A 23,683-nucleotide genomic window follows, 5' to 3' on the forward strand; every position below is an offset into this window, starting at 1 on the left:
GAGGAAAGAAAGTCAGCGCTACATAATGCACGTTATGTTTATAAAAAATATTTAATGGAACAAGTTCATCGCTCACAAAAAGGCCAATTAGGGTATTGTCGATAGCATTTCGCGAAACAAATAAACGAACAAATCGGCCAACAGGAAAAAAAAAAGTTCGCATCGGCGGCTGTGAATGAGCGACCTTCACCTCCCGGTCTCCGGGTTCGCACGTTCCTCAAAGTTCCGCAATGTTGTTGTAGCAGCATAGTTATGGCATAGTAGCAGCACCAAAATTTTAGATACAGAGGTCCACATCTCCGCAACATGCCCGTTGTAGGCAGTCCTTTTGCGATAGATCAACGAAACCCGAGCGCTGCACTCGTCGACCTGTAGCTGTTCAGCGCGCGTGTGTTGCAGGACACTTCCGATGGCACCGACAATGACCCGGCCGCCGGCGGAACTTTTCCGCATACCGTTTCGGATATTGGCAGTGACGACCGTATTCCTTCCCTTCAGTTCGTTCGTCTTCTGTGTCCTGTGGTCGCTGATGTACAACTTTTCCTCGGTCACCTCGACGCACTGTGGGGTACGCGTTCTACACTTTACTTCACTCACTTGTCTCTCTAAATGTGTGCATACTTCCCGCAATTGTCCTTCATGCTTACCTTTTGTTCTGAACGTTTAATATCTCGTGAACACTGCATACACGAATTTCAGGTTCTAATGTCAAAGTCTTATATACATAAACGCTTGTGGGTGGGGCTCAGCTACAGTCACTCGTGCTGTAAGTAATCGTTGCTGTAAACTAGCCCTACGGTGCTGTGATGTTGTTTTGAAAGCAGGTGTGTCCGCTCTGTCTCCATTGTTTTCTGTTTCGTTTTTCCGCTATGAAGGACGCGTACCGCTCCAGCAGATGATATGAAGAAAAAAAAAGTTGTGCTTTACGTTAGATTTGATGGAGCGGGAAATTGTCTTTCCGTCGCATTCTCCGTCTAGATCGATCAGCCACCGGCTTGAATCTGGTTCGTGCAGTACTCTGTTCTTCTTTTTTTTTTTCGGTATCAGTGATTGGAGGTGGAATTATGACTGTTTTCGTTTTGCTGTGGTTTTTAAAGGCGAAGAACAGAGCAAGCTAAAAAAATTACGATTTCTTGGCTGTTCTTCCACATTCACAAAGGCGTGAACTTATTTACCTACTATAATACCCTCAGGGTACCTACAGAGAGAGAGGGGGGAGGAATAAACTTTATTATCAACCAGCAATTTAAGTTCCTAGGCCTAGAGAAAAATAATTTGAAAGAGAAAAACAAAAATTTGAAGCCACTAAATATGAATGAATAAGTTGAACAAGAAGGATAGTTATGTCACACTGTTCACTACACTACCAAATTTCCCGGTGATCTAAAGAATGCAGCCATAATAGACAATGTGCCAACATTTATGAAGTTCATATTTTACGAATAATCGTAATAGATGCACAATTTGTGTACTTTTTGGCGGGTGCCACCACAAAGGGACATTACCTGCGTGGTTGTTTCCGTAGTGACTCCAAGTCACCTGTATACCTCACTAAACACATTTGTGCACATATCCGTGTGTAAATAACGCATAATTCTGTTAGGCAGCATAGGCAAGAATTGAAGCGCTTGCCTGTTGTCCTTATCAGTTTAATTTAATGCGAGTGTGCTATTTCTGTGCATCTCATGCAATGGCAATCAGTAGTCCTAACAATGAATCCTCAGGGCACGGCACTTTCCACTAGATGGACACGTAATGAACTTGCACAAAAGGGTTCATTGCACTAACCAAAGAGCTGTTCTGTTTATGATATAGGACATATGCACAGAATATTGAAGCGCTACTATCAGTGACCTTAAAATGCATAATAATTGGAATGCTGTCATTGTTGCTTGGGAAAAAGTATACCATGAGACAATTGCTGGTGTTGCTTGCATGCGATATTCTGATTTATTCTTGATCAAATTGCATGCACTAAACGACGACAGAAACAAAGAAGACAGAAGGACTAGCACAGACTACAACTTAACTTTATTTATAATGTCACCCATATGAATAAAGTTCATTTGTAGTCTGCGCTGGTCCTTGTGTGTTTGTTTTGTCGTCATTTAGTGCGTGCAATTTAATGAAGAATGAATTCAAACTAACTAGCCCGCCTTTCCATCTTACTACATATCTTCATTGTTGTTTGACGTCCTTAAAAAGTATATCTACTCAACAATTGAGTTTTTGTTCATTTGCATTGCGGTCTAATAGAAACAACAACAAGCATCAGCCAGATTAATAAAAAGACAGCATATCAGTTGACTTCAGCACGCGCAAGAATCACTCTGGCTCAGTGAGACAGCAGACAAGAAATTCCAAGGATTGTACATTACTGAAATTAACTGTGCAAACTCTTAATCTGCTGAACTAGGTTGTCTATGAGTTTGAGGCTAGATTTGGTGTGTTGTGGAATGATTATCTTCCAGGCAGCAAGCAAAAGCAGGTGCAACAAATAAAAATTTGTGGGCAGGCAATGACCTGTGGAAAAAAAGCCATTGCAAGCATTTTCGTGTTGGGCTTGCAATGGTGACGCTATGCTCTGCCAACAACTTCATGGTGTTCCCCATAGTGAGTGCAAGAGAACATCTTTACAGCTTTCAGTTCATTGTATTAGCAGTAGGTGAAAAGGTGTGTACCAATGCAGAAATGGCTTGTCACTGCTTTGAATCGTATGCGTTTCATGGGTTTTTGGAAGTGATATCTAGATAAATATTGCAAAGTGCTTCTAGCAAAAGTGGGAAGCCATTTGCTGCATGCCAACTTCTTGGCTGAAATAAATGTTGGACACACCTTCATAGGCACACATCGACCTCGGAGCTTGTATATGATGCAGGCCAGGCTCAGGCAACCCAACCCTCCTTTGTCTCACACTTGGGCCAATGCCAGACCAAAGTACATTTGTGTCAGATGGGTCAGTCAAATACAAAGCAAGGCTACTTCAGGCAGTGATGAATGGATTGTTTGTGCGACACTCCAAACATTCACCACAAGTGATACAGCTTGCGACACTTTGAGTTCTGCAGTGTGTGGTATTATTCTACCTATCAAGGTTTCATTCTTGAACTTTAAGTGAAACATTAAACTTTTTTTTTTATTTTACAGCTACTGATTATGATAACATATTTGCTAGCAAGGACAGTGGCATCAGGGCAGATGTTCTTTAATGCCATGTGAACGATTGCAGATTGAATGTGAGAAAAAAACATTGCTTGAGGATGACAGCATAAACTTCATACACCAAACGAGGAAGGAGACAAGCTATGAGATATTGCTGGCACAAGAGAGTAAATATTGCTGAAAATGTTTATTCCAGCAGACAGCTGCAGGGTAAGAAATCTAGGCTTCTTCATATGTACTGTCCTTTTGAACCCTTGCAGGTGGCAAACTATCTTCCGTCCATCAGTGCAGCTGTGGGGGGCCACACACCGCAGCGCTACATTTGGCGCTGCGGGGTCGGCTTGCACACTGCTCCTAGGCTTCTCATCTGTGCCATGTACCATCGCTACTACAAGAACATGCTTGACGCCCAACATCAGTATGTTGCACGAATTGCTTCCTGGATAAGCTTTGTCGAGATCTTCTCATTGCTGGGCCTCTCCAACGTCACGTCTACTGAAAACTATGGCAAGTTCTTTTGCTTTTACATGCCCATAAGCTCAGCTAGTCCGTAAAGAATACTATACTGGCATAAACCTTTCTGTGGCAGTGAAAAGAAAGCTTTGGGGGCAAAGCTTTGCACATGTTTTTTTCAACGGTTAGAGTGGCAGGTTTGGTGGCACTTTTAGTATGATGGCTTTTGGCACGGCCGCTGCATAAAAAGAAAGGTGTGGCCTGCTGCATCTCAGCTGAGTTGACAGTCGCGGCTGCTGTTCTCGGTGACGATGCCACTGTTCGGGAACACAAGGCGGAAGGCTGGTTCGTACCAGAACGTGGCTGCCTCGGTATTTATGATTGTTCGCTTGCCTTTTCGTGTGATCGTATGTGTGAGCTATTTTCTTCGTGTTTCCCGTGCCTGTCTAGGGTTCTTTGGTTTGCACGTGTGTGGTAGCCAGCCTTTCTTGCGGTGCGATGCCGCGAAACTGTTGTGTGTCGTTTGAGACTCAAACATCAGAAAATGCGCGACTGAAATATTACGACTTTCCCTGCTACCTCCAGCGTTGAGAAGTGTCACTGAAGAATACCTCTTGCCAAGGGCTCTTGGGAAAATGAAGCTACTGGGTGCCAAGCGACAAGCCTCTGGTATGCAGGTAGTCACATAAACCTCTCTCAAGGAAGGTTCTCCATTTATAAGTAAACCCTTCCTTGTTTTTAATGAAATTGCAAGAAATGTGTTAAACTGCCAGTCGAATCATTTCTCACTTTTGTCGCTGGCATTTGCACTTATAAAGTTTTAACAGCTTCATGTATATTGATATCTTGTTTCCAATTCATGGCTCAAAGGGACCATGACAACCGATTTTCGCTCATAATCTGTGTTACCTTCAGTTTTCACAAACAAGCTAGCGAAATGTCATCACATTTGGTCGAGCACTTAATTTATAGAGAATATTTTTATAAACACGCGAGTGGCCTGAGTGTCTGACAACATTGGCGCACTTGCGAGCCGTGACATAACAAGCTGCTTGCTTTGCGAGCGTCTGTATTCCAGCCAACGATTTTGTTTCGTGGTCAGCTGCGCATACAATGGAGCTCTTTCAGCTTTCTTCAGCTTGGCATTCAAAATTGAATGATTTGCAGCAGCTGAAACTCGGGTAGAAGACGACGGCTCCACTCCATGAAGCACATGACGTCACACATGCCATGGGCGAGGTTGACAGCTGGCGACTTCTAGGACTCATTTTGCAATGAAATATTCTTTTACAGTCCATTTTTCATATATGTGCAAGGCACAGTAGACCTTCTACTTCTATTTTTCGCTGAAAACCACGATTTGGTGGGTGACTGTGTCATCGCCTCTTTAATCCAGCAGCCAGAACTTTTTCTTTGTGGGAGGGAGATAGGATAGCAAAGTGATTTCCATGTGAAGCAAGGGGCGAGTGGAGCTGTTGGGAGAAACATGCCTGTCAGGAGCACTGGAAGCATGGTGGAGAGATAAAGGAAAAGTTGGATTTCATTGGAAATAGCGCCCGGACACTTTGGGCGCCCTCCTCTGATACGTGCTTTTGACACTCGCTGCTTCATCTAGAAGAGAAAAGTAAATATTGCGATGACAGTTTGCAATAATCAGGTGTTCTCATGATTTCGGGTGAGTTGCCTCGGAAGCTGCATACAAGTCATCTTTCTTCTAGTTTTCCATTAGCGGACGCATGTGTTCCAGTTAAGTAAATAAACATAGCATTTGAATGTTTTAGGCTGAACCGCTTGATAGAAGTGCAGGATGTGTGAGCAGGTAAGCCCACGCATCTTGCGATAGGGTCATGCAGGCAACCGCCATGGAGAGTACTAAGGCCCACTCTACAAAAGATTTCCACACCTGTAGCCATAGGCGTGCACAGGTGTGGGGAGATGAACCTTCACCTCCCATCAAGGTAAACCCTGCGCATGCCTATGTCTGTAGCAACCTGTTCCTGTCTGTGACTTAATTAATCTGTACGTCTAATGATGACTTAAATATTCAACCTCTAATGTGTAACTAGAAAACATGTTATTTACGGCCTGATTAGAGTCAATGCCGCGCATTCAAACGCAACTGTGGAAGCGCTTCTCCATCGCAAGCTGTCCCCGAGCAGTGGCGCCACAGCGAATGCGCAGAGAACTATGCTACAGATGCCAATTCGGCACCACACAACAGGCCGCATCTTTTTTTAATGCAACGGCCGTGCTTTTGGTTTCCTAGGTAAGATACTGAAGCCACGCAACTTTCATGTGCAACAGTCATTATTCCCAAGGTGCAGAAGAGGTAGGCATAAAATAAAGCCAAATTTAACACACAGCGGTGTACTTTGTCTTATTTGCTGTACAAATAGGATGTTTGTTTTGTCTAATGCAAATGTGGGCCCTTCTTTTAGGAGCATGTTGCCAGGCCATCAGTGGGCACTATACTTTGTCTTGTCAGGAGGTTGTTACTTGAAAGCTTAAGAGTATGTTGCACAAATAAACAGAGGGCATAATACCTCATTAAAAACTGTATTATTTCTTTTTCTTGCAGCTGCCCATGAAAAGATGTTTATATCTTTCATATTGTGCTCGCTTATGTACATGATACTGTGCTGTGTTATACCAAGCCTCGGACGAAGACGTTCGCTGTCTAGCGTGGTAAGTGATGTTGTTGAATATGCTCTCATAAGTAGTAATTGCTTATTGCCTGCTTTCTCTTCTCTCTCCTCCCTTACCTCCATAGGAGGAGTACTCCTTGAAGTTGAAGAAGCAGCTGACAGTAGGGTCTCTCATCCTCTGCGTGCTGTGCACCTACTTTTTCATTCGTCATACCACACGCTGCGAACCATTGAGTGAGTAGTGTCTATATATACAAGTGGCATCACAAGACAGCGGCATTTTAACAACCTCAAAATACCCTCTTTTTTTTTTTTTTTTTCAAAGCTGCAGTTTCTTAATCTTGCGGGGTTTTCCCAGTATTCTTGCTGCTCAAAATCTTTTACAGGCCACAGCTTTCCTAAGCATGTGGAAATAACATTTTATATGACGATTATGACATTGATTGAAAACAGACGCTTTATTCAAAATGCGGCAAACACTTCAGCCGACTGCAATGGCTTAGCAGCTATGGTGCCGCTCTGCTAAGTGCAAGGACACAGGTTCTATTCTCAGCCATGGCACTGCTTGATAGGTGGAGGGGGGTGGTGTAAAAGGCAAGAACACCCATGTACTTAGATTTAGATACATACTAGAGAACACCAGGTGATCAGAATTAATCTGGAGTCCCTCCACTATAGCGTGCCTCATAATAATACCATACAGTTTTTGCACATAAAAACCTTGTACTTTGATTAAATTTAATTTGGCAAGTATTTCAGTGGCTCACCTCGTCAGGCTGTGTCCATGCCTCATAATAGCAGCGATATTATTTACTGCCTTGCTGCTCCAAAATGTCACCTTTGAATAAATGCAAATATCTGCGTATTTACATTGCATATTTGCTAGCCAGTTCCCTTTAATTATGTCAGTGAGAGTTCATGTATTTCTATTTCTTTTTCTTTTTTACAGTGTACACGCTCTTTGCTTTAACCGAGTACATTGTGGTGTTATGCAACATGGGCTTCCATATGACCGCCTACTGGGACTTCGCGGACAAGGCGCTTTATGTTTCAAACATTCAGTGTGAAGGCACAGGAGACAAGGTCAGCTGAGTCACTGGGACGTAGTGTGCTGATATCTCTAAAAGGTGCCCTCGACCCCGGTTAAAAGTGTGCTTGGCTCCTCTTGGGAGTTCAGTGTGCTGCAAACACTTCACCAACATTTCTGCATTGTAAGCGTGCACGCATGCCTCATGCGAGTGACGTTACGTAATCCTCACCTCATTGCGTCAAATTGCATAGGAGCCTGCTTCATTTCTGGCTCTTTTTGGCCACTTGTTGGCTGCAAAGGATGGGTGCCTGGACAGAATGTCCATCGTATGACAGTTGAAAAAAAAAGAGACGGGCTAATATAGTTGTTGCAGCCCAGCTTGCCTAGAAGCACAACCCGACCTTCGTTGTTTTAACATCATTGGGAAATTTTAGATTTCTTTCGAACAGTCCGAGTTTGTAAGTAAGGCTGTGTTGAAGTGGATCAGCTTGCAGGCTATGTCTTTGTTTGACTGGCATACAACTTGAAGATTCTGTTTAGTCGCTCTGTGAAATGTATTAGAGGCCAAATTCAACTTGTCTGTGCTTTTGATGCAGCGAGGAGAGCATACATATTCCAGCAGCCACTGTATCTACATCATTTGAAATAGCTGGAATTTGGCATTGATGCATTGGCTTTTCCAGCTTAGTTGCCAGTTGGGACTATAACTCAGAATTAAGTTGAGCGATAGTTTGCATGAACATCAGCTCAGTGAAATCTGATGGGGGGCATGCTTTGTGCCATTACACCTTGGCAAACCAACCATATAATCTCTTTTTTTGATCTTGGTATGGGAGGCATGAATCTGCTTAATAGTTTTGCTTTGTAAAAGCACTACTAGTGATAAATGTAGTGATTTCTCCTTGCTTGTACAATGTTACAGATGGTAATTGTTCTATGGCAAACTTTCTGTCAATCGTAATGGCTTGCTTTTGGTGCAACCTTTAATGTGAATCAAATTGTTTTTTAATGGTGATAAACTTTTTACACTATTAGCTGTTCTTGTTGGAGGTACAAAACACTTTTATATGCATAACTACTTTTTTGCCTAGTGCCCTTTGATAATCTCTTTAGGATTATTGTAATCTTATTTCACTGGTGTAGGAATCTCATCTGCATTATAGCTCTCACAGAATCACAGGCTTTACTACCACACTTTCACTACCGAAGTTTGAATTACCATTACAGAGTCATTACAGTGTTGGAGTGGAAAATTCCAAGCTTGCTGGAAAGCCAACTCTTTACTGAGAAGGTTACATAAGTGCTAAACAAGCACATTATCTTAGCCAGATGTTTTCATCAAGTTTTGCTGACCATTCATTTAGTAAATGAAAGCAGTGTTTGCCCCAAATTAATCAATTTTTAAATGTATATATATTATAAACCCGATCTGTTTTCTTTCTCATACTCCTGGCATGTGGAGTACTGTTTTGCACTCACATTGTGTGTTCCCCATAAATGTTACTTGCACTCCACTAGGATTATGTTGGTATTATGTGTTTTGTACACTGTTTTAAGCTAGACTTCATATGTGTTGCTGTACGGACTGTTAAAGTTAAAAGATCCTATACGCTATTTAAGGCCAGTTGTAAAAGCTGGGCATCTATTTTACTCGATGCCGTTGCGTTTTTACTTGCTCTGCGTTGTCAATCTTGTTATGTGTGACGCTGTTGAAATTTTATTACGTTTTGTTTTATTTTATTTGTGTGGTGGTTGGGCTGATCAATTTTCTATGCAAGCTCACGCTGTTCCGAATCATTAATGTTGTTCCAGTAGCATTTTCTGAAACAAGGCTTTGTTGGGGATGACATCTTTGTGTTTGAAGCCTCGTGTGTTGGCAGAAACATTTTGTTGGTGTGTTATCACTGTGCTTAGGGCTGTGATGGAAGATGACGCAGTGTGACATGCAGTCTTTCACAAAAGTATATGGGCAATGTAGCATGTTGGAACGTATGCGGTGTGGCTTCTCTGGTACTCCTGCTACAGCAAACTTCCAAGCAGACACGTGTGATGAAGACGACTTCTCAGTGTTCAGTCATTCCATTTGTGGTACTTTCACATTTCAACCGTGCCAGTTGGCAGAATGTGTTGACGCAGATTGGCTCATTATCTCATGACTTTTGTGAAAGAAAACCAGCTACAAAGTTCTCTGCCAAAAAAATAAGCTCTACTTTGCCAAATTATCACAAGAAAATAAAATCTATGAAAGCACAGTTAGTAAAACAAAATAAATATTTCCAACCTGTACATCCAGTCCCCTCCTCCTTCCCCCCCTTTTTTAGCGTGAATTTTTATTTTCAGCACTTCGTCTAAGCGGGAAGTTGCAACAGTGTGTAAACTATGTTCCATTTTGTCACTAAATGATGCACATCGTTAACCTGCACTGGTTAGTGCATGTAGGAATACCTGGAGTTGAAGGCAGATAACTATTGTGATTGTTGAACTCACGTTCCGTCAGCTTTTTGCGGTATTGTGGGCATAGCTCACATGAATGAGTACGTAAGAACAAGGTGTCCGTGTTCAAGCCATATGTACAGCAGCCCTCAGAGCGCTAAATGTGGGGCACAGAGCATGAATAATGCATACTGAATGTTATAACAGTAAATAGTATGGTGCGAAAATAACTACTGACAATTACAATACCCCTGAATGCAAAATTTGAGCACTACTCTATGCATGTTTTTCGGGCTGCCACATAACATAAATCTCAATGGTGTGAATTGTGTGCATTTCCGCACAGGTAATTCATAAGATTACCAAGCACTACAGTAAGAATTATTCTCATGTAATCATTGTATGTTGCTTTATCCATTTTAAACGCTGTACACATTGAAAGCAATAGGTGGACACAATGCACGAACGTATGTTAGTATCATCAAAAGGTTTCGACACACAGCTTCGCTGAGAAAAACTTCTGCTGAGGTGTGTGGAGGGCAAGGCCATCTGGCGGCATTGGATGGAACCAAAATGCCATGCCACGTGACTGTGCTCTGAAGTCTGATTGGTGGACATGCTGTTTCTCCTCACCCTTTCATCTTTCACTGCACCTGTATGCTCAGCTATGGTGAGGCACGCCAGAACTCAATGCAGGAGTAGACGCCTAAGAGTAGTGCTCTAAAAAACAAGATGGGGCAAAATTAAGTGTTTCTGTGACAGCACGCATTGTTTGAGCAACTTAAAGGTTGCTGCGAAAGGAATGCTGATGCAGTTGTTTTTTTTTTTTGTTAGTCCAGTGCACCTTGGTGCACACGTGCTGCTTAGAACAAATTGTGCATACTGAAATTTTTTCACTGGTTCCCATGTCTTCCTGATCAGAAACACTACCTTCCTTGCCCCTTATTGGCTTTTGGCCAAGCCTAATCAGCTCAAAATCATCTCCATTCTGCTCATAGTCGTGTAACCTTGTGCAGTTCATTTTCCCTGGTTCTGCCTTCCATATTGAGCGCTGGTCAAGTGGCTGCAAGGCTACTGTGCGGGTTCACGAAAAACTGTCGTGTATATTTCTCACAATGCTTTTGGTGTCTTATTTAAATGTCAAAACATTTTCCAGGTTGTGAGGATCAGCTTCTAGTCAAAAAAGGCGGTGGCCTCTTTTCTTTTATAACATTACGGGCATTGAACATCGATTAGTTATCTTTTGAACACTTAAAATGGTGTTCGAATAAGTTATTGGAATACTTACACTACTTATTCCTTTCATAGCCCGAAAGCCCAAATATGCCTTGTAGCTAAGTAATTACACGTCTAGTGGCTTCCAAAAACTTCCTTGAGCAGCTCGTCTTTTACATTTTAAAATTATTCTCTTATGAAGCACTAAACTCTTGGGCTAAGAGCCTGCAAATAATCGTGAAGTTGTAAAGAGTGTCCCAACAAGCCTTTTGAGGCAGAATCTGCTGTTCATTTGTGAACAGGTTGTGCACCCTGATTTTATGCAAGTTCATTCTTGTGAAAAAATACTTTTGTTACTTTCACTCCTTACGTTTGTAACAAAATTACGCATTGTTAACAACACATTAATCCTCATTTCACTTCTGTCTTCTTGCTTACGTGTTGAATTTTCAATTTTCTTCCCATTATTCAAGCCTGCTTTCTGGAAATTATGTGCGTTAAAATTGTTAGCCACGATCTCATATAATCATGAGAAGTTCATTTACCATCACATTCTTATCAACCCTGTGGTTACCAAAGTTCTAATGTAGTGCTGCTTTTCACGGCTGTTGCATTGCTTTTCCTCTTGATTGGATGCTAAGGCTGCGTGGTCATGATCTTGTACTTTGAATGCTGTGCCACTGTTGAGTTGAAAGAGCCACATGCAACATATTCAGCAAGAGATAATGAAAGTTATATGCCACGCCTATCGCACTGGTCTTTTATCAACCAGCAGAGTGTGCATTGATAATTATACAACATTTTGCGCAGCAGTATTCTGAGTCAGAGTTTTGCAATATTCAGCATCAATCATTTGGCACTTTGTGTCGTACTTGAATTAAACGTGGCAGAGTGGTACAACATTAAGGGAGAAAGAAGTTCACTGAAGCTCAGCTTCAGTAAGTTTAACTTGGTAATGGCAAAATGAGTACTCGACATGTAGGCACATGGAAATGCTTACTTATACTTTCACTGAATGCAATAAATCGAAACCAGTGTCACCATCATGCCTTGTCACTCTACTCTGTATTTAACCCAACAATTAACAAAGCACTTACCCATCTTATAGGCTATATTTAATAGCATTCATATAGCCTGCTTCCACTTTGTGATGTGCGCATTAAGCAGTTTTTTGTTTTAACTACAGTTATGAGAAATTGGTACATCTAGCCATGTATGTATGCAGTGAAAATGTTGCTAGCAATCTGAAAGTGTTCCTTTCACATTTGTACCCTTTTAAGCCAATCCTTATGTGCCTATATACTTTGCCATGCTAAGTGCTAGTACTATATGGAGTTTGCTTTCTCGAGGTACTGTAACTGGTGAAAAATAAAAGTCCTTTCTGTTATTTGACATAAGAGGCTGTCATTTCTCACAGAAAAGGTCTTTTTTTATTTAGAAGAGCGGATGACTTAGTGCAAGCTGCATCACTGTGTGGCAGACACTCAAGCTAATGCACATTTCTAGGAGAACGGCGCACCACGCAAGTACTTGCACTCTTGTGAAAGAAGCTAAAGAACGAGGATCATTAGAAAAAATACAGGCATAACATAGCGTCTTAAGTGTCCTATCATTAGTATCTCCTTGATGCAACAGCATATAAAAGCTCTAAACTGGGTTTGATGTTATGAGCTGCCCTATGCCATCATCGACGGTTATCGTAGTAGCCTTCGTCATGTGGTCATTATTGCCAGGCCATTTTCTTGGCCTCAAGCCTGTCATAGGTTTGAAGAAAAAAACTTGGCCCACTACCACCGCCACAGATAGGAACTTCCTACCATCGAGATGATACACAGTAGGGAGCTGGACGCACTAATAACTGCATTTTCATGTAGCTTTGCGGGCTTGGCAATTTGTACAGGGTTTTGCCTGCCACACAAAGTGGATGTGGTGCTGTCTAATGCATGCATATCGGAGGCCACTACAGATAATATTGTGGCTGATGACACACATGCATCGCAAAAAAATGGCCATTTTTTAAAGATGGCAGTGATGTTTGCTGCGAGAGCCTTCTGCTGTCAGAACTTGTGAGTTCATAGCTGAAGTGTGGAACTTTTTTTTTTTCATTTGCAGAAGAGGCAACAAACCTTTGTTCTCATGATTAACTGCGGTGATGAACGATGCTGGTGAAAGCACTGCATGACCCACTCACCACAACATGCAGTGAGAAATAGAATTGGATTTACAAGTGTCTTCAACTTATCACTACTTGAAAAACACTGTTGTGCTTGGTGACAATTATTGAGCTCTACATCTCCGGAGTCCTGATAACACAAGACCTTAGTGAACGCTGTCTCCTTGCAGGAACGACTTCTACCATTGGATCAAGATGTTTGATTGGTTGTGCCACTGAGAAAAGATCCTTGAACAATAACCTCGAACAACATCAGTGTTCACCTCTAATGAATACACCACGTCTTGTGCCCCTAGACGGTCTGCACGTTTTTAGTAGACCGAAAATTGCCGTAGGCGGCTTCTTTTCCGATCAAATTTGCTCGCACTTTCCTTTCAGATCAAATTGTATGCTTGGAAGAATCCACCACCGAGACCTTGGTACGGGTAAATAAAGCCCTCTAGGTTTGCCTCTTCCGTTATGGCGAGGGAAGACCAGTTTTAAACTAGGACTTCGTATTTTACGAGATTGGGTATGCACTGTGATATTTGTTAGTGCAGGAGCTGGGTTCCTGTACCCATCTGTAATTACTGTCTTTGTAAACAACCAGTTTGTCGTGGAATCTTACACAATAAAGCTAATTCGTTTTCAGGTGTGGTCTCATTTCATCTTTTTCAGAGAGCAAGTTACGTCGAGACATGTCTTATGACATATCTGGTAGCAGAAAACAACCATATATTGCATGACTATATGATCTTGTATAGCATACTGCTTGCTTTTTCAAATTGGAACTTAATGCAGAGAGTATAAATTTGCTGCAGGTAATATTTATTTATAATTTACCCTATGTGAAACAAGCAAATAATGGACCCAAATGTGGCGAAACCCACAAAGTGCCACCTCTGCACAAAATTCGAGCATGTAAAAGCCAGCCGTCTAAGTGAATCTCTGATGATCTTAACATGCAGTAAACAATAGACAAATGAGTACGCCCGTCTTCCACAATAATGCACAAAAACAAAATTAGGGATGGGCGAATAGTGAATTTGAAGTTCGAAGCGAATAGGGATTTGGTCGAATAATTTCGAATCAAATAGTTCGAATAGTATTTACCACATATTATTAAGAAAAATGAGCATTTTTGTCATGACCCTTGCACAATATATTTAAGGATTGGAACTAGGTATGAGTGAATGTCACTTTTTTGGTTTGAAATGAAGTGGAAGCAGCCTTGAATAGTATGAAGATTTGAATAGCAGTAGGGTGCAAGTTATAAGTGGTGCAATACATTTCAATTTAAAAATGACTATACTTAGCGCATGTAAGCCCATATAACACGCTTTTAAACTGAAAAAAAAAAAAAAAATGTACATTTAACCTTGAAATGTGGCTTCGCGGCAGTGCAGATTTCCCTTGGATGGGTTGTTTCACGGCACAGCAACCAGACGCTGCAGTGAAACCGCCTTTACAGGGGGTTATGTGTGGTCAAATGTATACATATTGGCCTCGAGGCCCACCACTGGAAACGCCGGCGCCACCGTCGGCGTGACGTGCTTGGCAGGATCACGTGGTTTCAGCGGCCGCGTCGGCTGCTTTTGGCGCACTGCCGCGTGCTTTGAAAACGAGTTTCAAGTCCCACATGCGCTGCGGTCTGTTCAAATTCGGAAGTTTTCTCTCATTTTCTACTCAATTGAAACCATTGTAATAGAGTGGCTGCCTCTGAAGGCGACGAACATGGGGCTCTACCGCTCGGTGCTGCAGTGCCGCGCTTACGCAAAGGAGCCCAGTGTCAGCCTGCACTGGTAACCGCGGGACAAGAAACAGCGTGAAGCATGGGTTGTAAAGCTAAGAACCGGCAAGTAGCCATCCGCTACGAGTCTAGTGTGCAACAAGCACTTCCGCGACGAAGACTTGTTACTGCGTCGGGCCTGCGATGTTCGGTGAGTAGCAGACAGCGCGCACCGAGACGATGGCTCGCGCGCGCTTCCCGCCGGCAAATGATGCTTATCTGCCACAGGATGGTAAAAGCACTACCTTTTAACACGTGCGATGCCATCTCAGAACCCTCCAATGCGACCTCTTGATCGTCGGCCCCGTGCTCAGCGTCCACAAAATCGGCTGCAGATGCGCAAGTCATTGTTTAGATACGCTAAATTAAAAAACGCACAGGGTCCCTTATGCATTCGTTAAAAATGACTATAAGGCGAAAGCCATCTTCTTCTTGTCAGTCGATGTACTGATTCTCCCGCGCCCCCCTCCAAAAGCGTTCTGCGCCTAACGTGGTTTTGCACGGCCTCCGTGACCAATCACGGACGCAATGCAAAGCGACCATGACGTGTGAATACGTCATCATTTTACGTCACATTATATGACGTCATAATGACGCTAGATATTTTGGCAATATGTGACATCATGATGACGTCATATGGTGACACCATCACGTGACGATTATTTTTTGCATCACTCGTGTTGACGCCGCCGATGCGGGACGCCGACGGGCAACCTTCCCATTTGATGAGGCATGCATTGCTTCATAAGCTACATAAATTTTGCATTGCCTCCGTGATCGGCCCACCGGCCAACCCCATGTATTTTCTTGGAACCTCATTTATTTACGTGGGAAAGATGCCACCCTGTTCGCGTTAGACACGACACTGCTGCCAAAATTGCTGGGGTACTCGCCAAATAATTACTATCCTGCTTTGCGGCTGCTGGTTGCTGCAATAACTTCTATTTTATTCACCGCTATTTCAAGTTCATGTGGGGCCTAGTTCACAGCCGACGTTTGCAGAACAAGTCCGTCAAACGTTACTGTATTTTCTTTCTTTTCCTAGGCGTCGCATGCTACTACATGCTCGGTCTCGTAGGCTGGTTCTTCTTCCACCAGCAATCTCGAAGTGGTGAAGCTTTGGTCTATGAATTTGTTGATGACAGAGAGCGGCAAGTTAACTGGAGTGCAAACGGAATGATAATTAAGGAGCATTAAAAAAAGGCGTCGCATTTGCTCATGTTTTGTGTGAGCACCAAACGAAACGAATGCGCTGAATAAAGAAACAGAAGCAGCGGCATTTGCGCGCTGAGAAGACCGATCAATATGCAGTGCGAGACAGCTTGTCAAATGACATTGAAACGTACCCGAATTTCGACCGAAAAAGAAAAAAAAAACACTGAATTGTCGGGACGGCAGATCACAAAGTTGCCATGCGCACCGAAGCCGCAGTTGTAAGGAAATTGTTTTTGAACTGCTCTGATAGCGTCCGCGCAACAGTAGTTGTTTGTTTACTCACAAATTCTCATATTTTGCGGCCTAAAGTTCACAGCGCGGTGCCAAAACGTGCTCGTAGCAAAAGCGAAACCATCAGTACGAACATACATGCAGACGCTCATACATGCAGAGGCACCGTCAGTCGTAGCGAACCCGTGCGATCGCTGGCTTGAGGATTCTTTCTGTTATGCTCCGTTTGGTTATACAGGCAGTCTACTCTAACGAGATATTTCACATAGTTTGCACTCAGCGAGTGACTACCTTTCACGAAAGAAGTCGGTTCAGGAGTCTCCAACGCGGTGACAGCGTGAAGCGGGTGCTCGGTTTTCTGCAAAGAGACAGCGACTGTAGACTATCTTGTGCTTTCAGTTCGTCGAAAATGATTATGTTGACATTAAAGAACACAGTTCATTTCGAAAGTACTTACAGAAATGCCCTGGAGGGCTTCCGCGAGGTGTTTTTGTAGAGCGCTGACAGCAAAACCTATGGGGAGCGCGCCGGCGGTATCCTGCCTAGCACGCAATCGAGGCGCGTCCGATAGAGGGCGACTCCGTAACTCCTCGAGGCCAATATTCGTTCATTTCGAATAATCTAAATTCATATCGAAGCGAATTCGAATGCTGTAATATTCGTTCGAATATTCTAAACGCCCCAATATTCGCCCATTCCTAAACAAAATGCTTCAGGCATGTGCACACCTGAAATACATGACTGCACCTCCCAGATAATGTGAGCACAAAACCACCATTACCTACAACACTCTTCATTTATTTTTCTTTCTTTTGTTAAAGCAGTATAGTTAGATTAATTCCAAACTGCTACCATGACGTGGTCACCCTACTGCATTAGCCAGTAAGCTAATGCCATGGCAGCAAACAGTACTACAGCACTGAGTGCAATCAGAATGTGAATTTGTCCCAATCTGTGGCCTTTTGTCTTCTCTTCTGGCTCCAACTTCGGCTCTCTTGCCTTCAAATCATCATCCTAAAAAAAAAAGGAAGCAAAAGAATCAGTGCTGGTACCCAACCTCCCCCTCAAAAAAAGTGTTGTCTACAGCTCTGCTGAAAACAATTGTAACCTCAAAGGCTAGCATCACTAAGATTGTCAAAAGCATTTCAGAGCAAAACAATCACTCATGTAGCTTGGCCACAAACTGTGTGAAATACTGTCTGCTTCCATTAATGCAATTTTCTATTAATTCGATTCTCGCCGTGGTTTCTAGCTGGTACACATACATGCCTATTGGAACAAGCTTTGTTAGTGTTGGTCCTGCAGTGAGTACTAGCTGAATAACTGGAACTTAGCTAGTCAACATAGATGAAGTTGCCCCTGACTCTTGACTGTGATCTCAGTGGCTGAAGCGTCTGTTCTTGTAACGCTAGGTAACAGCGAATGCGTGCTCTGCTGAAAATGTTTATTCCTTGCTTGCCGTAGAAATATTTTCAAACCAAAACTGCAGTTGATAATGAATGCTTGGCGAGTTTACCAAATTAAAATGCACAGCTTCCTTCACAAAGAAAACTGGTACACAAGTTGGCTACATGGTGTAGTCGGAACTAAGCCAAAATCATGTCCGTGGTTTTTGCAACGGCCTACCATCAAAGATGGTGTCGTGACAATTTTCTTGTAAGACTGCAAAAGAGCAAGTCTCACATAGGATGACGATGGCCGCCAAGATGCGTTGCTTTTAGTCTTTAATTGCAAAAGCTCATTCAACAGGTAAACAAGGTTGCACCATGTGTTTTTGATAGAGCTGTGCGAATAGCAAAATTTTGGGTGCGAAGCGAATGCGAATATTGAAGTGTGAGTGCCAATCAAATCGAATATTTTTCGGATATTTCTCGAATATTTCTAGAATATTTTTGAATACTTCGAAGTGAAATTGCAGAAAGAAATGTTGGACAGGATTCCCAAGCATATTCTTATGAAATAGCAAAATGAAAGTGTTTCTTTTCGCTAGGTTGAAGCGCAATGTAGAGGCCGAATTGTATTTATGTACATGATTTGGTGCAACCAAAGTGTTGCCGACAACACTTTACATGGCAAAAATGCCATTCGCTCAGCCTCTCCTCCTCTTTCAAAGTCTGTGGATGCCCAACTGATCTGGCGGACAAGGGTGTGCTCCCTTCAAGTCCGAAGTTCCAAATCTGCCTCGTTGACATCGATATATAATAACATCTGAAATTCTGGATGCTAAAAAGCTTCGGTGTCCAATTTTTCGGAATTCTGGATGCTAAAAAGCTTCGGTGTCCAATTTTTCGGACTTCCCGGCCAGATTTCAGGTCCAAAACAGCATTAATTGAGCCCCCACCTCTGCTACATCTTTCATCTCCACGTTGGAACCAACGTTTTTCTTGAGTTAATACACTTGCGACCGTAGCGGAGCTTCAAAGGCAGCTTTGCTACAATGCGGGGGTGTGATGAGGTGAAGCATACTGAAAATCTAGGGACTTCTATTCGGACGTTGGCTATGTCAGACGTCGACTTGGCTATGTTCGACCGTAATGGAGCTTAAAAGGCAGCTTTGCCGCAATACGAGAGTGTAACGAGGTGAAGCATATTAAAAATCTGAAGGGGGCACTTTCAGTCGGACGTTGACTGTATTTGCTTTTGGGAAGTTCGAATAGTAAAATTCCAGTGCGAATCGAATCGAATAGTAAGCACTATTAGAAAAATATTCGAAATTTCGAATATTCGCACACCCGTAGTTTTTGATGTTTTGAACAATTGTACTTGTCGCATGGTGAACTAGTGAAGTGTTCAGTTCAAGCATAGTATGCCATATCGTTTGTAAGTGTTTCAGAGTCATTCGGTAAATGAAAAATATGTGCCCGGGGCATGTTGGCACCAACAGATGGCGCAGCCATGCTGTGCCCAATGAAAGATCCAGTGCTAGCCCATGCAATGGAATATTCCTACTGTTCAAACAACCACCACAGCTCATATGTGCAAGCCTGTGATAAAGTGGTCAATTGTCCAAAATGGATTTAGAGCATGTAGATTAAGATCGTTCGTGTCGTGAAACCGTGTGGCCTTGCCTCAAAACCTTGCTTCCTTTTGTGCACAAAACAAATGAATAAGCGCACCTGTGCTTGTTTTAGTTTCTGATGAGCTGCTAGAAATGCATAGCTTTCACTTTGCTGCATGGCTTTGGTTTAGAGTACAGTTTCATAGGACGCTACTACTGACCTGTACTCTAGAACGGCATTCATCGCTGCAGTCAAGACTGTTCCCGAGATCACAGCAGGGCCCCTCTACTTTGCGGCACTTGCAAGGACAGCGCAATGTGACCTTCTTGCGGCAATGGCTTCGAGGGGCGCAGGCACCTGGATGGCAGTTGAGAGGACACCGATGCCCACATTCCAACTGCAAACAAAAGCGATGTGGACACAGTCATGAAAAATATGTCATTTAAAAAATAGTAACGAAGGTGTTAACGGCTCAAACTGACACGAGTTATAAGTAGAGGTCCGTGTTTTCAGATTAATCCAAGGAACACTCGCTGGTAACATTTTTGACAATACGGATTTATCCAATAAACTCCGATTTTAATAGCCAATATGACCCTGTTCTGTTCTTTATCGAATGTACATGTTCTAAGCGGTCATTTAACATTGGCCGGTTTGGCCGATATAAACTTTATCCCACATCAACAGTATCTCACAGAACCCACCCATCGTACATTTAACAAAGGGCTTGTTGCGCACGGAGCCAGAGACGTCGACGCATGTATAACCCGGGAGCACGAGACGACATCTTGATATAGGGCCCCCTGTCAGCAATGGGGCATGCCAGATGACATAGAATACACGGACCTCGTAAAGTATGCTTGCATCTATTATAAGAAGATTTAAGGTTGTAATATGCACAAACATAGGTGTTTTGTATTCAAGTATTTGCGCTTGTGTGTATATGTGTTTGTGCATTCAAACTTTCAAGGCCACTAACATACGCTTCGTGTGTTCTGATCGTTTCGTGTTTAGATATAATTTCATCTAAGATATTGGAATATTGAGAATAATGCAAGATTAAACTCCAAATTTCGGAGAATTGGGGACTTACAAGAAATAAACTCCGATAAACACCGAATTTCCGCCAAAAAAATAAACTCCGGAAAACACCCTCCGAATTTCGAGAAAAATGAACTCTGAACGCACGGAGCCCTAGTTATAAGGGATGGCATAGTGGGGAGCTCCAGATTAATTTAGACCAACCAAAGTTTTTTAACCCTTTCAGGGTCAATGACGTACATGTACATCCCCCGCGAACCTCAAAATGGTCAATGATATACATGTACCTCATCGCTTGTATGTTCAAAAAGTGCGCCTTTTCCGATCATTTCTCCTGCTTGGCATGTGTGGCCGCACTGCGGGAATATGTGGACTTTTTCTTGCGCCAATGTATCTGTTTTTTTTTTATGCTTTACTACAGCAGTGCGGTGGCTTTCGCTTGTGCATTCGGTCATGCGCGGGGGACCGGCGGCTAGTTTCGGTTTCGTCCTGCTGGGCGGTTCCCGCTCTTGAGCCCGCAAAACTGATGGCTGTCTGGTTTCAAATCTCTCAAAGGGTGACCACTTGTTACTCTCTCACTTATTGCTCACCGGGGCGCGATTACAAATGTTTCTGCGCAGGCACGTGACTTATACAAACGATGCCGTCGTAGTTGCATTTCCTGTTTTGGGGACTCACAAAAAGCAATTCCATCTCATTAGCGATAAGACGAAGCATTATCAGATTTTGAGTTCTTTTTTGTTCCGGACACACACACAACCCTAGTTTTTTTGGGTGCGCTATGGAAGTGCACACCAGTTGCTCTGCTGCAAGTGAGTCGAGCGGCGATTCTTCCAATGTGGACTACTGCCCAGCTGTCGAATCAGAATCTGATTAATTGGATGTCAGCCCTTCAGACGAGGAGTTACTTATGGGCTCAGACTTAAACGTTGGTGAAGGAGCGACATCTCAAAAGCGTGCGGAGCAAGACGATGCTGACTGGATCAAAAGTGAATTTTCTCCCTCCGTGTTTCCATCTGACGCCACTTGGTGCACTTATTTTTGTACGTCTATGAACTATGTTTATTACAATGCATCATTTCCTAAAAGTCGTGTAAGCTTTTCTTAGAATTTCTCTTGTTGTTACTTATGAATAAACCATGTGTGTGTAATAACACAAACGATCTTTTGTCACTTTATGGTCACCCTAACAAAATTACTACAATTTTTTTTTAAATAGATTCGTCCGAAGAATTTAAATCAACAATAAAAAAAATTGACCCTAGGGAGTCGCATTGGCCGTAAAAGCTGGGCCCTCAAAGGGCCTTTGCAGTCTGCCCCTGTTCGAAAGCAGCTGTGGTGGTTGGGGGTTGAACAAGCCAAGCACCAGGTCACAGGTTCAAATCGCAACCACTGAGGTTCTCGCAGAATGCACACACTTATGGTACTTGCAGACTGAATATACAGTGAATACAAAGCTCAATCCTGTGCAGTCTACTGCACTGTCTATCCAATCTGAAGCAATCGCACAAGGAGGAAATGATTTCTGTCAGAATACTACAAATATTAAAACTCTGCTACCACTCTGTCTACTAGTGTGTGTTAATACATTTCTATTGCTTGCTAATAGCTTGACATTAAAAAAATTTTGCAAAGCATTCAACTGGTAGCACATGCCTAATACCTTTCCATCCCGCATCATTCACAGAGTGGCGATGACTAACATTATATGCAAATAAACTCTCCTTCTATGAAGGTAAACATTGCTGATTGAATCTTCATGATTGCCAGAATGGGAGGCATGCTACATTGCTAAAAATCTGGAGCACATTTACATTACTACTTTCAGGTGCTGTAATGCAATTTATACAGTGATGTTTACAGATCACCAGGCCATTAAAATTAACAGGAAACACTTCGCTGGCCAATTGGAAGCATCGCAGTTGCGTTTTGTTCCACACTCCCCATTGCAACTTCGCCTTTTCTTATTATCCACATGTTCGCTTATATAATGATCACAGTATCAGATGTACGAGATTTTTTTGTAACATCTGGCTGTATATCTACTGGTATGAACACACACAGCCATGGACACAGTTCCAAGCAAAGTAAAATTTCATGACCACTCTTCGCCACATTTTTTTGGGGGGGGAAGGGGGTGGGGCAATGGAAATTATACACCACAGTGCTTCTGAATAATTCAGTTTGTGAAATAAAGTGATTAGGCTAGGAGCAAGTAATCGAACTGGCAACAGAGCAGCATGTAGTACACTTGAACCTCATTATAACAAAGTTGCATTTGACACGAAAATAACTTTGCTATATCCGAAAATTCGTAACAAGCTTTTATTTGAACCACTGTATCTATTACCAAGGCTATTCTTCATTTACTTCGTTATATCCGTGTTCATTATATCGAAGATTGAGTGTATTCACAATTACTCACCTGTTTACAGCATCTGTTCTTGCAGCTCTGCAGTTCATCCTGCTTGTCCCTGGACTCCACTGTCCACTGGTGGCAAGGCACGTAGACAGGGTTTAGCCCACAGTGGCATTTCATCTTGACGTACCTGCAAGTCGCACAAACACTACGGTCAATGCCTTGTCACTACGTAGCCAGAGTTGCCACATCTTGATTTCCTCAAACTTCATAAGTTGCATTCAATAAGCAAGTCCTCTTCATTAAATTATGCTGTTTTTTTCCTGTATCACATTTTTCTGTTGTAATCTAGTCCCATATCAAAAATTTTTAAGACTAGTAGGATGGTTAAGCTTCGCATTTAACAGTACAACGTGACAGCATTATCAGGTCCCATTCGCATAGCCTTCTCATCGCTTGCCATGCTTCATTACTGGTGGACCACTCAACTGTGCAGCGGGGAAACAAAGTTACGTGCATGTGACATTGGCCATTGTAAATTGCCTACTGTAAGTACAGTTGTGAAGTACTCACTTTGCATGTGTAAGGCAATATGTGCACCTATTTACCTTTGCTTTTTTTAATTGTTTTCTTTATTTTATTTATTCAAGAATTACCCCGCATTGCCCTTGGGCGTAACAGTACACACCTTACCTGGACCCGGTTAGGAGACTTCAAAAATGGGCTGTAAGAATCATTACTCATTCGAAGTATAACGACCCCAGCAAACCTTTGTTTTCCCGATTACTTATTTTGCCCTTTGACAAGCTATGGCAATTGTATCCGGCAAGGCTACTGCATCACGACTGCGCATCGTACATGCGCAGATATTCTCGACGCGCTAATCGGCGCCTATATAATCAGTGACTGAATAAACCGATCGTTCTTCTTGTTCTGGCCATCCTGCTGTTATCGTCGTC

General features: G+C 42.6%; 2 protein-coding genes across 2 annotated transcripts; one reads left to right on the plus strand and one right to left on the minus strand.

Moving 5' to 3' along the window:
• The first annotated feature begins 188 nt into the window (after window positions 1-188).
• Window positions 189-13,722, plus strand: LOC119382614 (post-GPI attachment to proteins factor 2). Its single transcript, XM_037650393.2, has 6 exons — window positions 189-568; window positions 3,423-3,669; window positions 6,194-6,300; window positions 6,386-6,494; window positions 7,210-7,343; window positions 13,282-13,722. The coding sequence occupies exons 1-6, from the start codon at window positions 410-412 to the stop codon at window positions 13,312-13,314; spliced, it is 789 nt and encodes a 262-aa protein (XP_037506321.1). The 5' UTR covers window positions 189-409; the 3' UTR covers window positions 13,315-13,722.
• Window positions 13,723-17,189: 3,467 nt separating this feature from the next.
• LOC119382615 (NF-X1-type zinc finger protein NFXL1-like) lies at window positions 17,190-22,936 on the minus strand. The gene is made up of 3 exons (XM_037650394.2): window positions 22,791-22,936; window positions 19,545-19,721; window positions 17,190-17,339 (listed from the first exon to the last, which is right to left on the minus strand). The coding sequence occupies exons 1-3, from the start codon at window positions 22,902-22,904 to the stop codon at window positions 17,193-17,195; spliced, it is 438 nt and encodes a 145-aa protein (XP_037506322.1). The 5' UTR covers window positions 22,905-22,936; the 3' UTR covers window positions 17,190-17,192.
• Window positions 22,937-23,683: the final 747 nt, after the last annotated feature.

Source organism: Rhipicephalus sanguineus, chromosome 2 (assembly GCF_013339695.2).
Source record: "Rhipicephalus sanguineus isolate Rsan-2018 chromosome 2, BIME_Rsan_1.4, whole genome shotgun sequence".
NCBI classification, from domain to species: domain Eukaryota; kingdom Metazoa; phylum Arthropoda; class Arachnida; order Ixodida; family Ixodidae; genus Rhipicephalus; species Rhipicephalus sanguineus.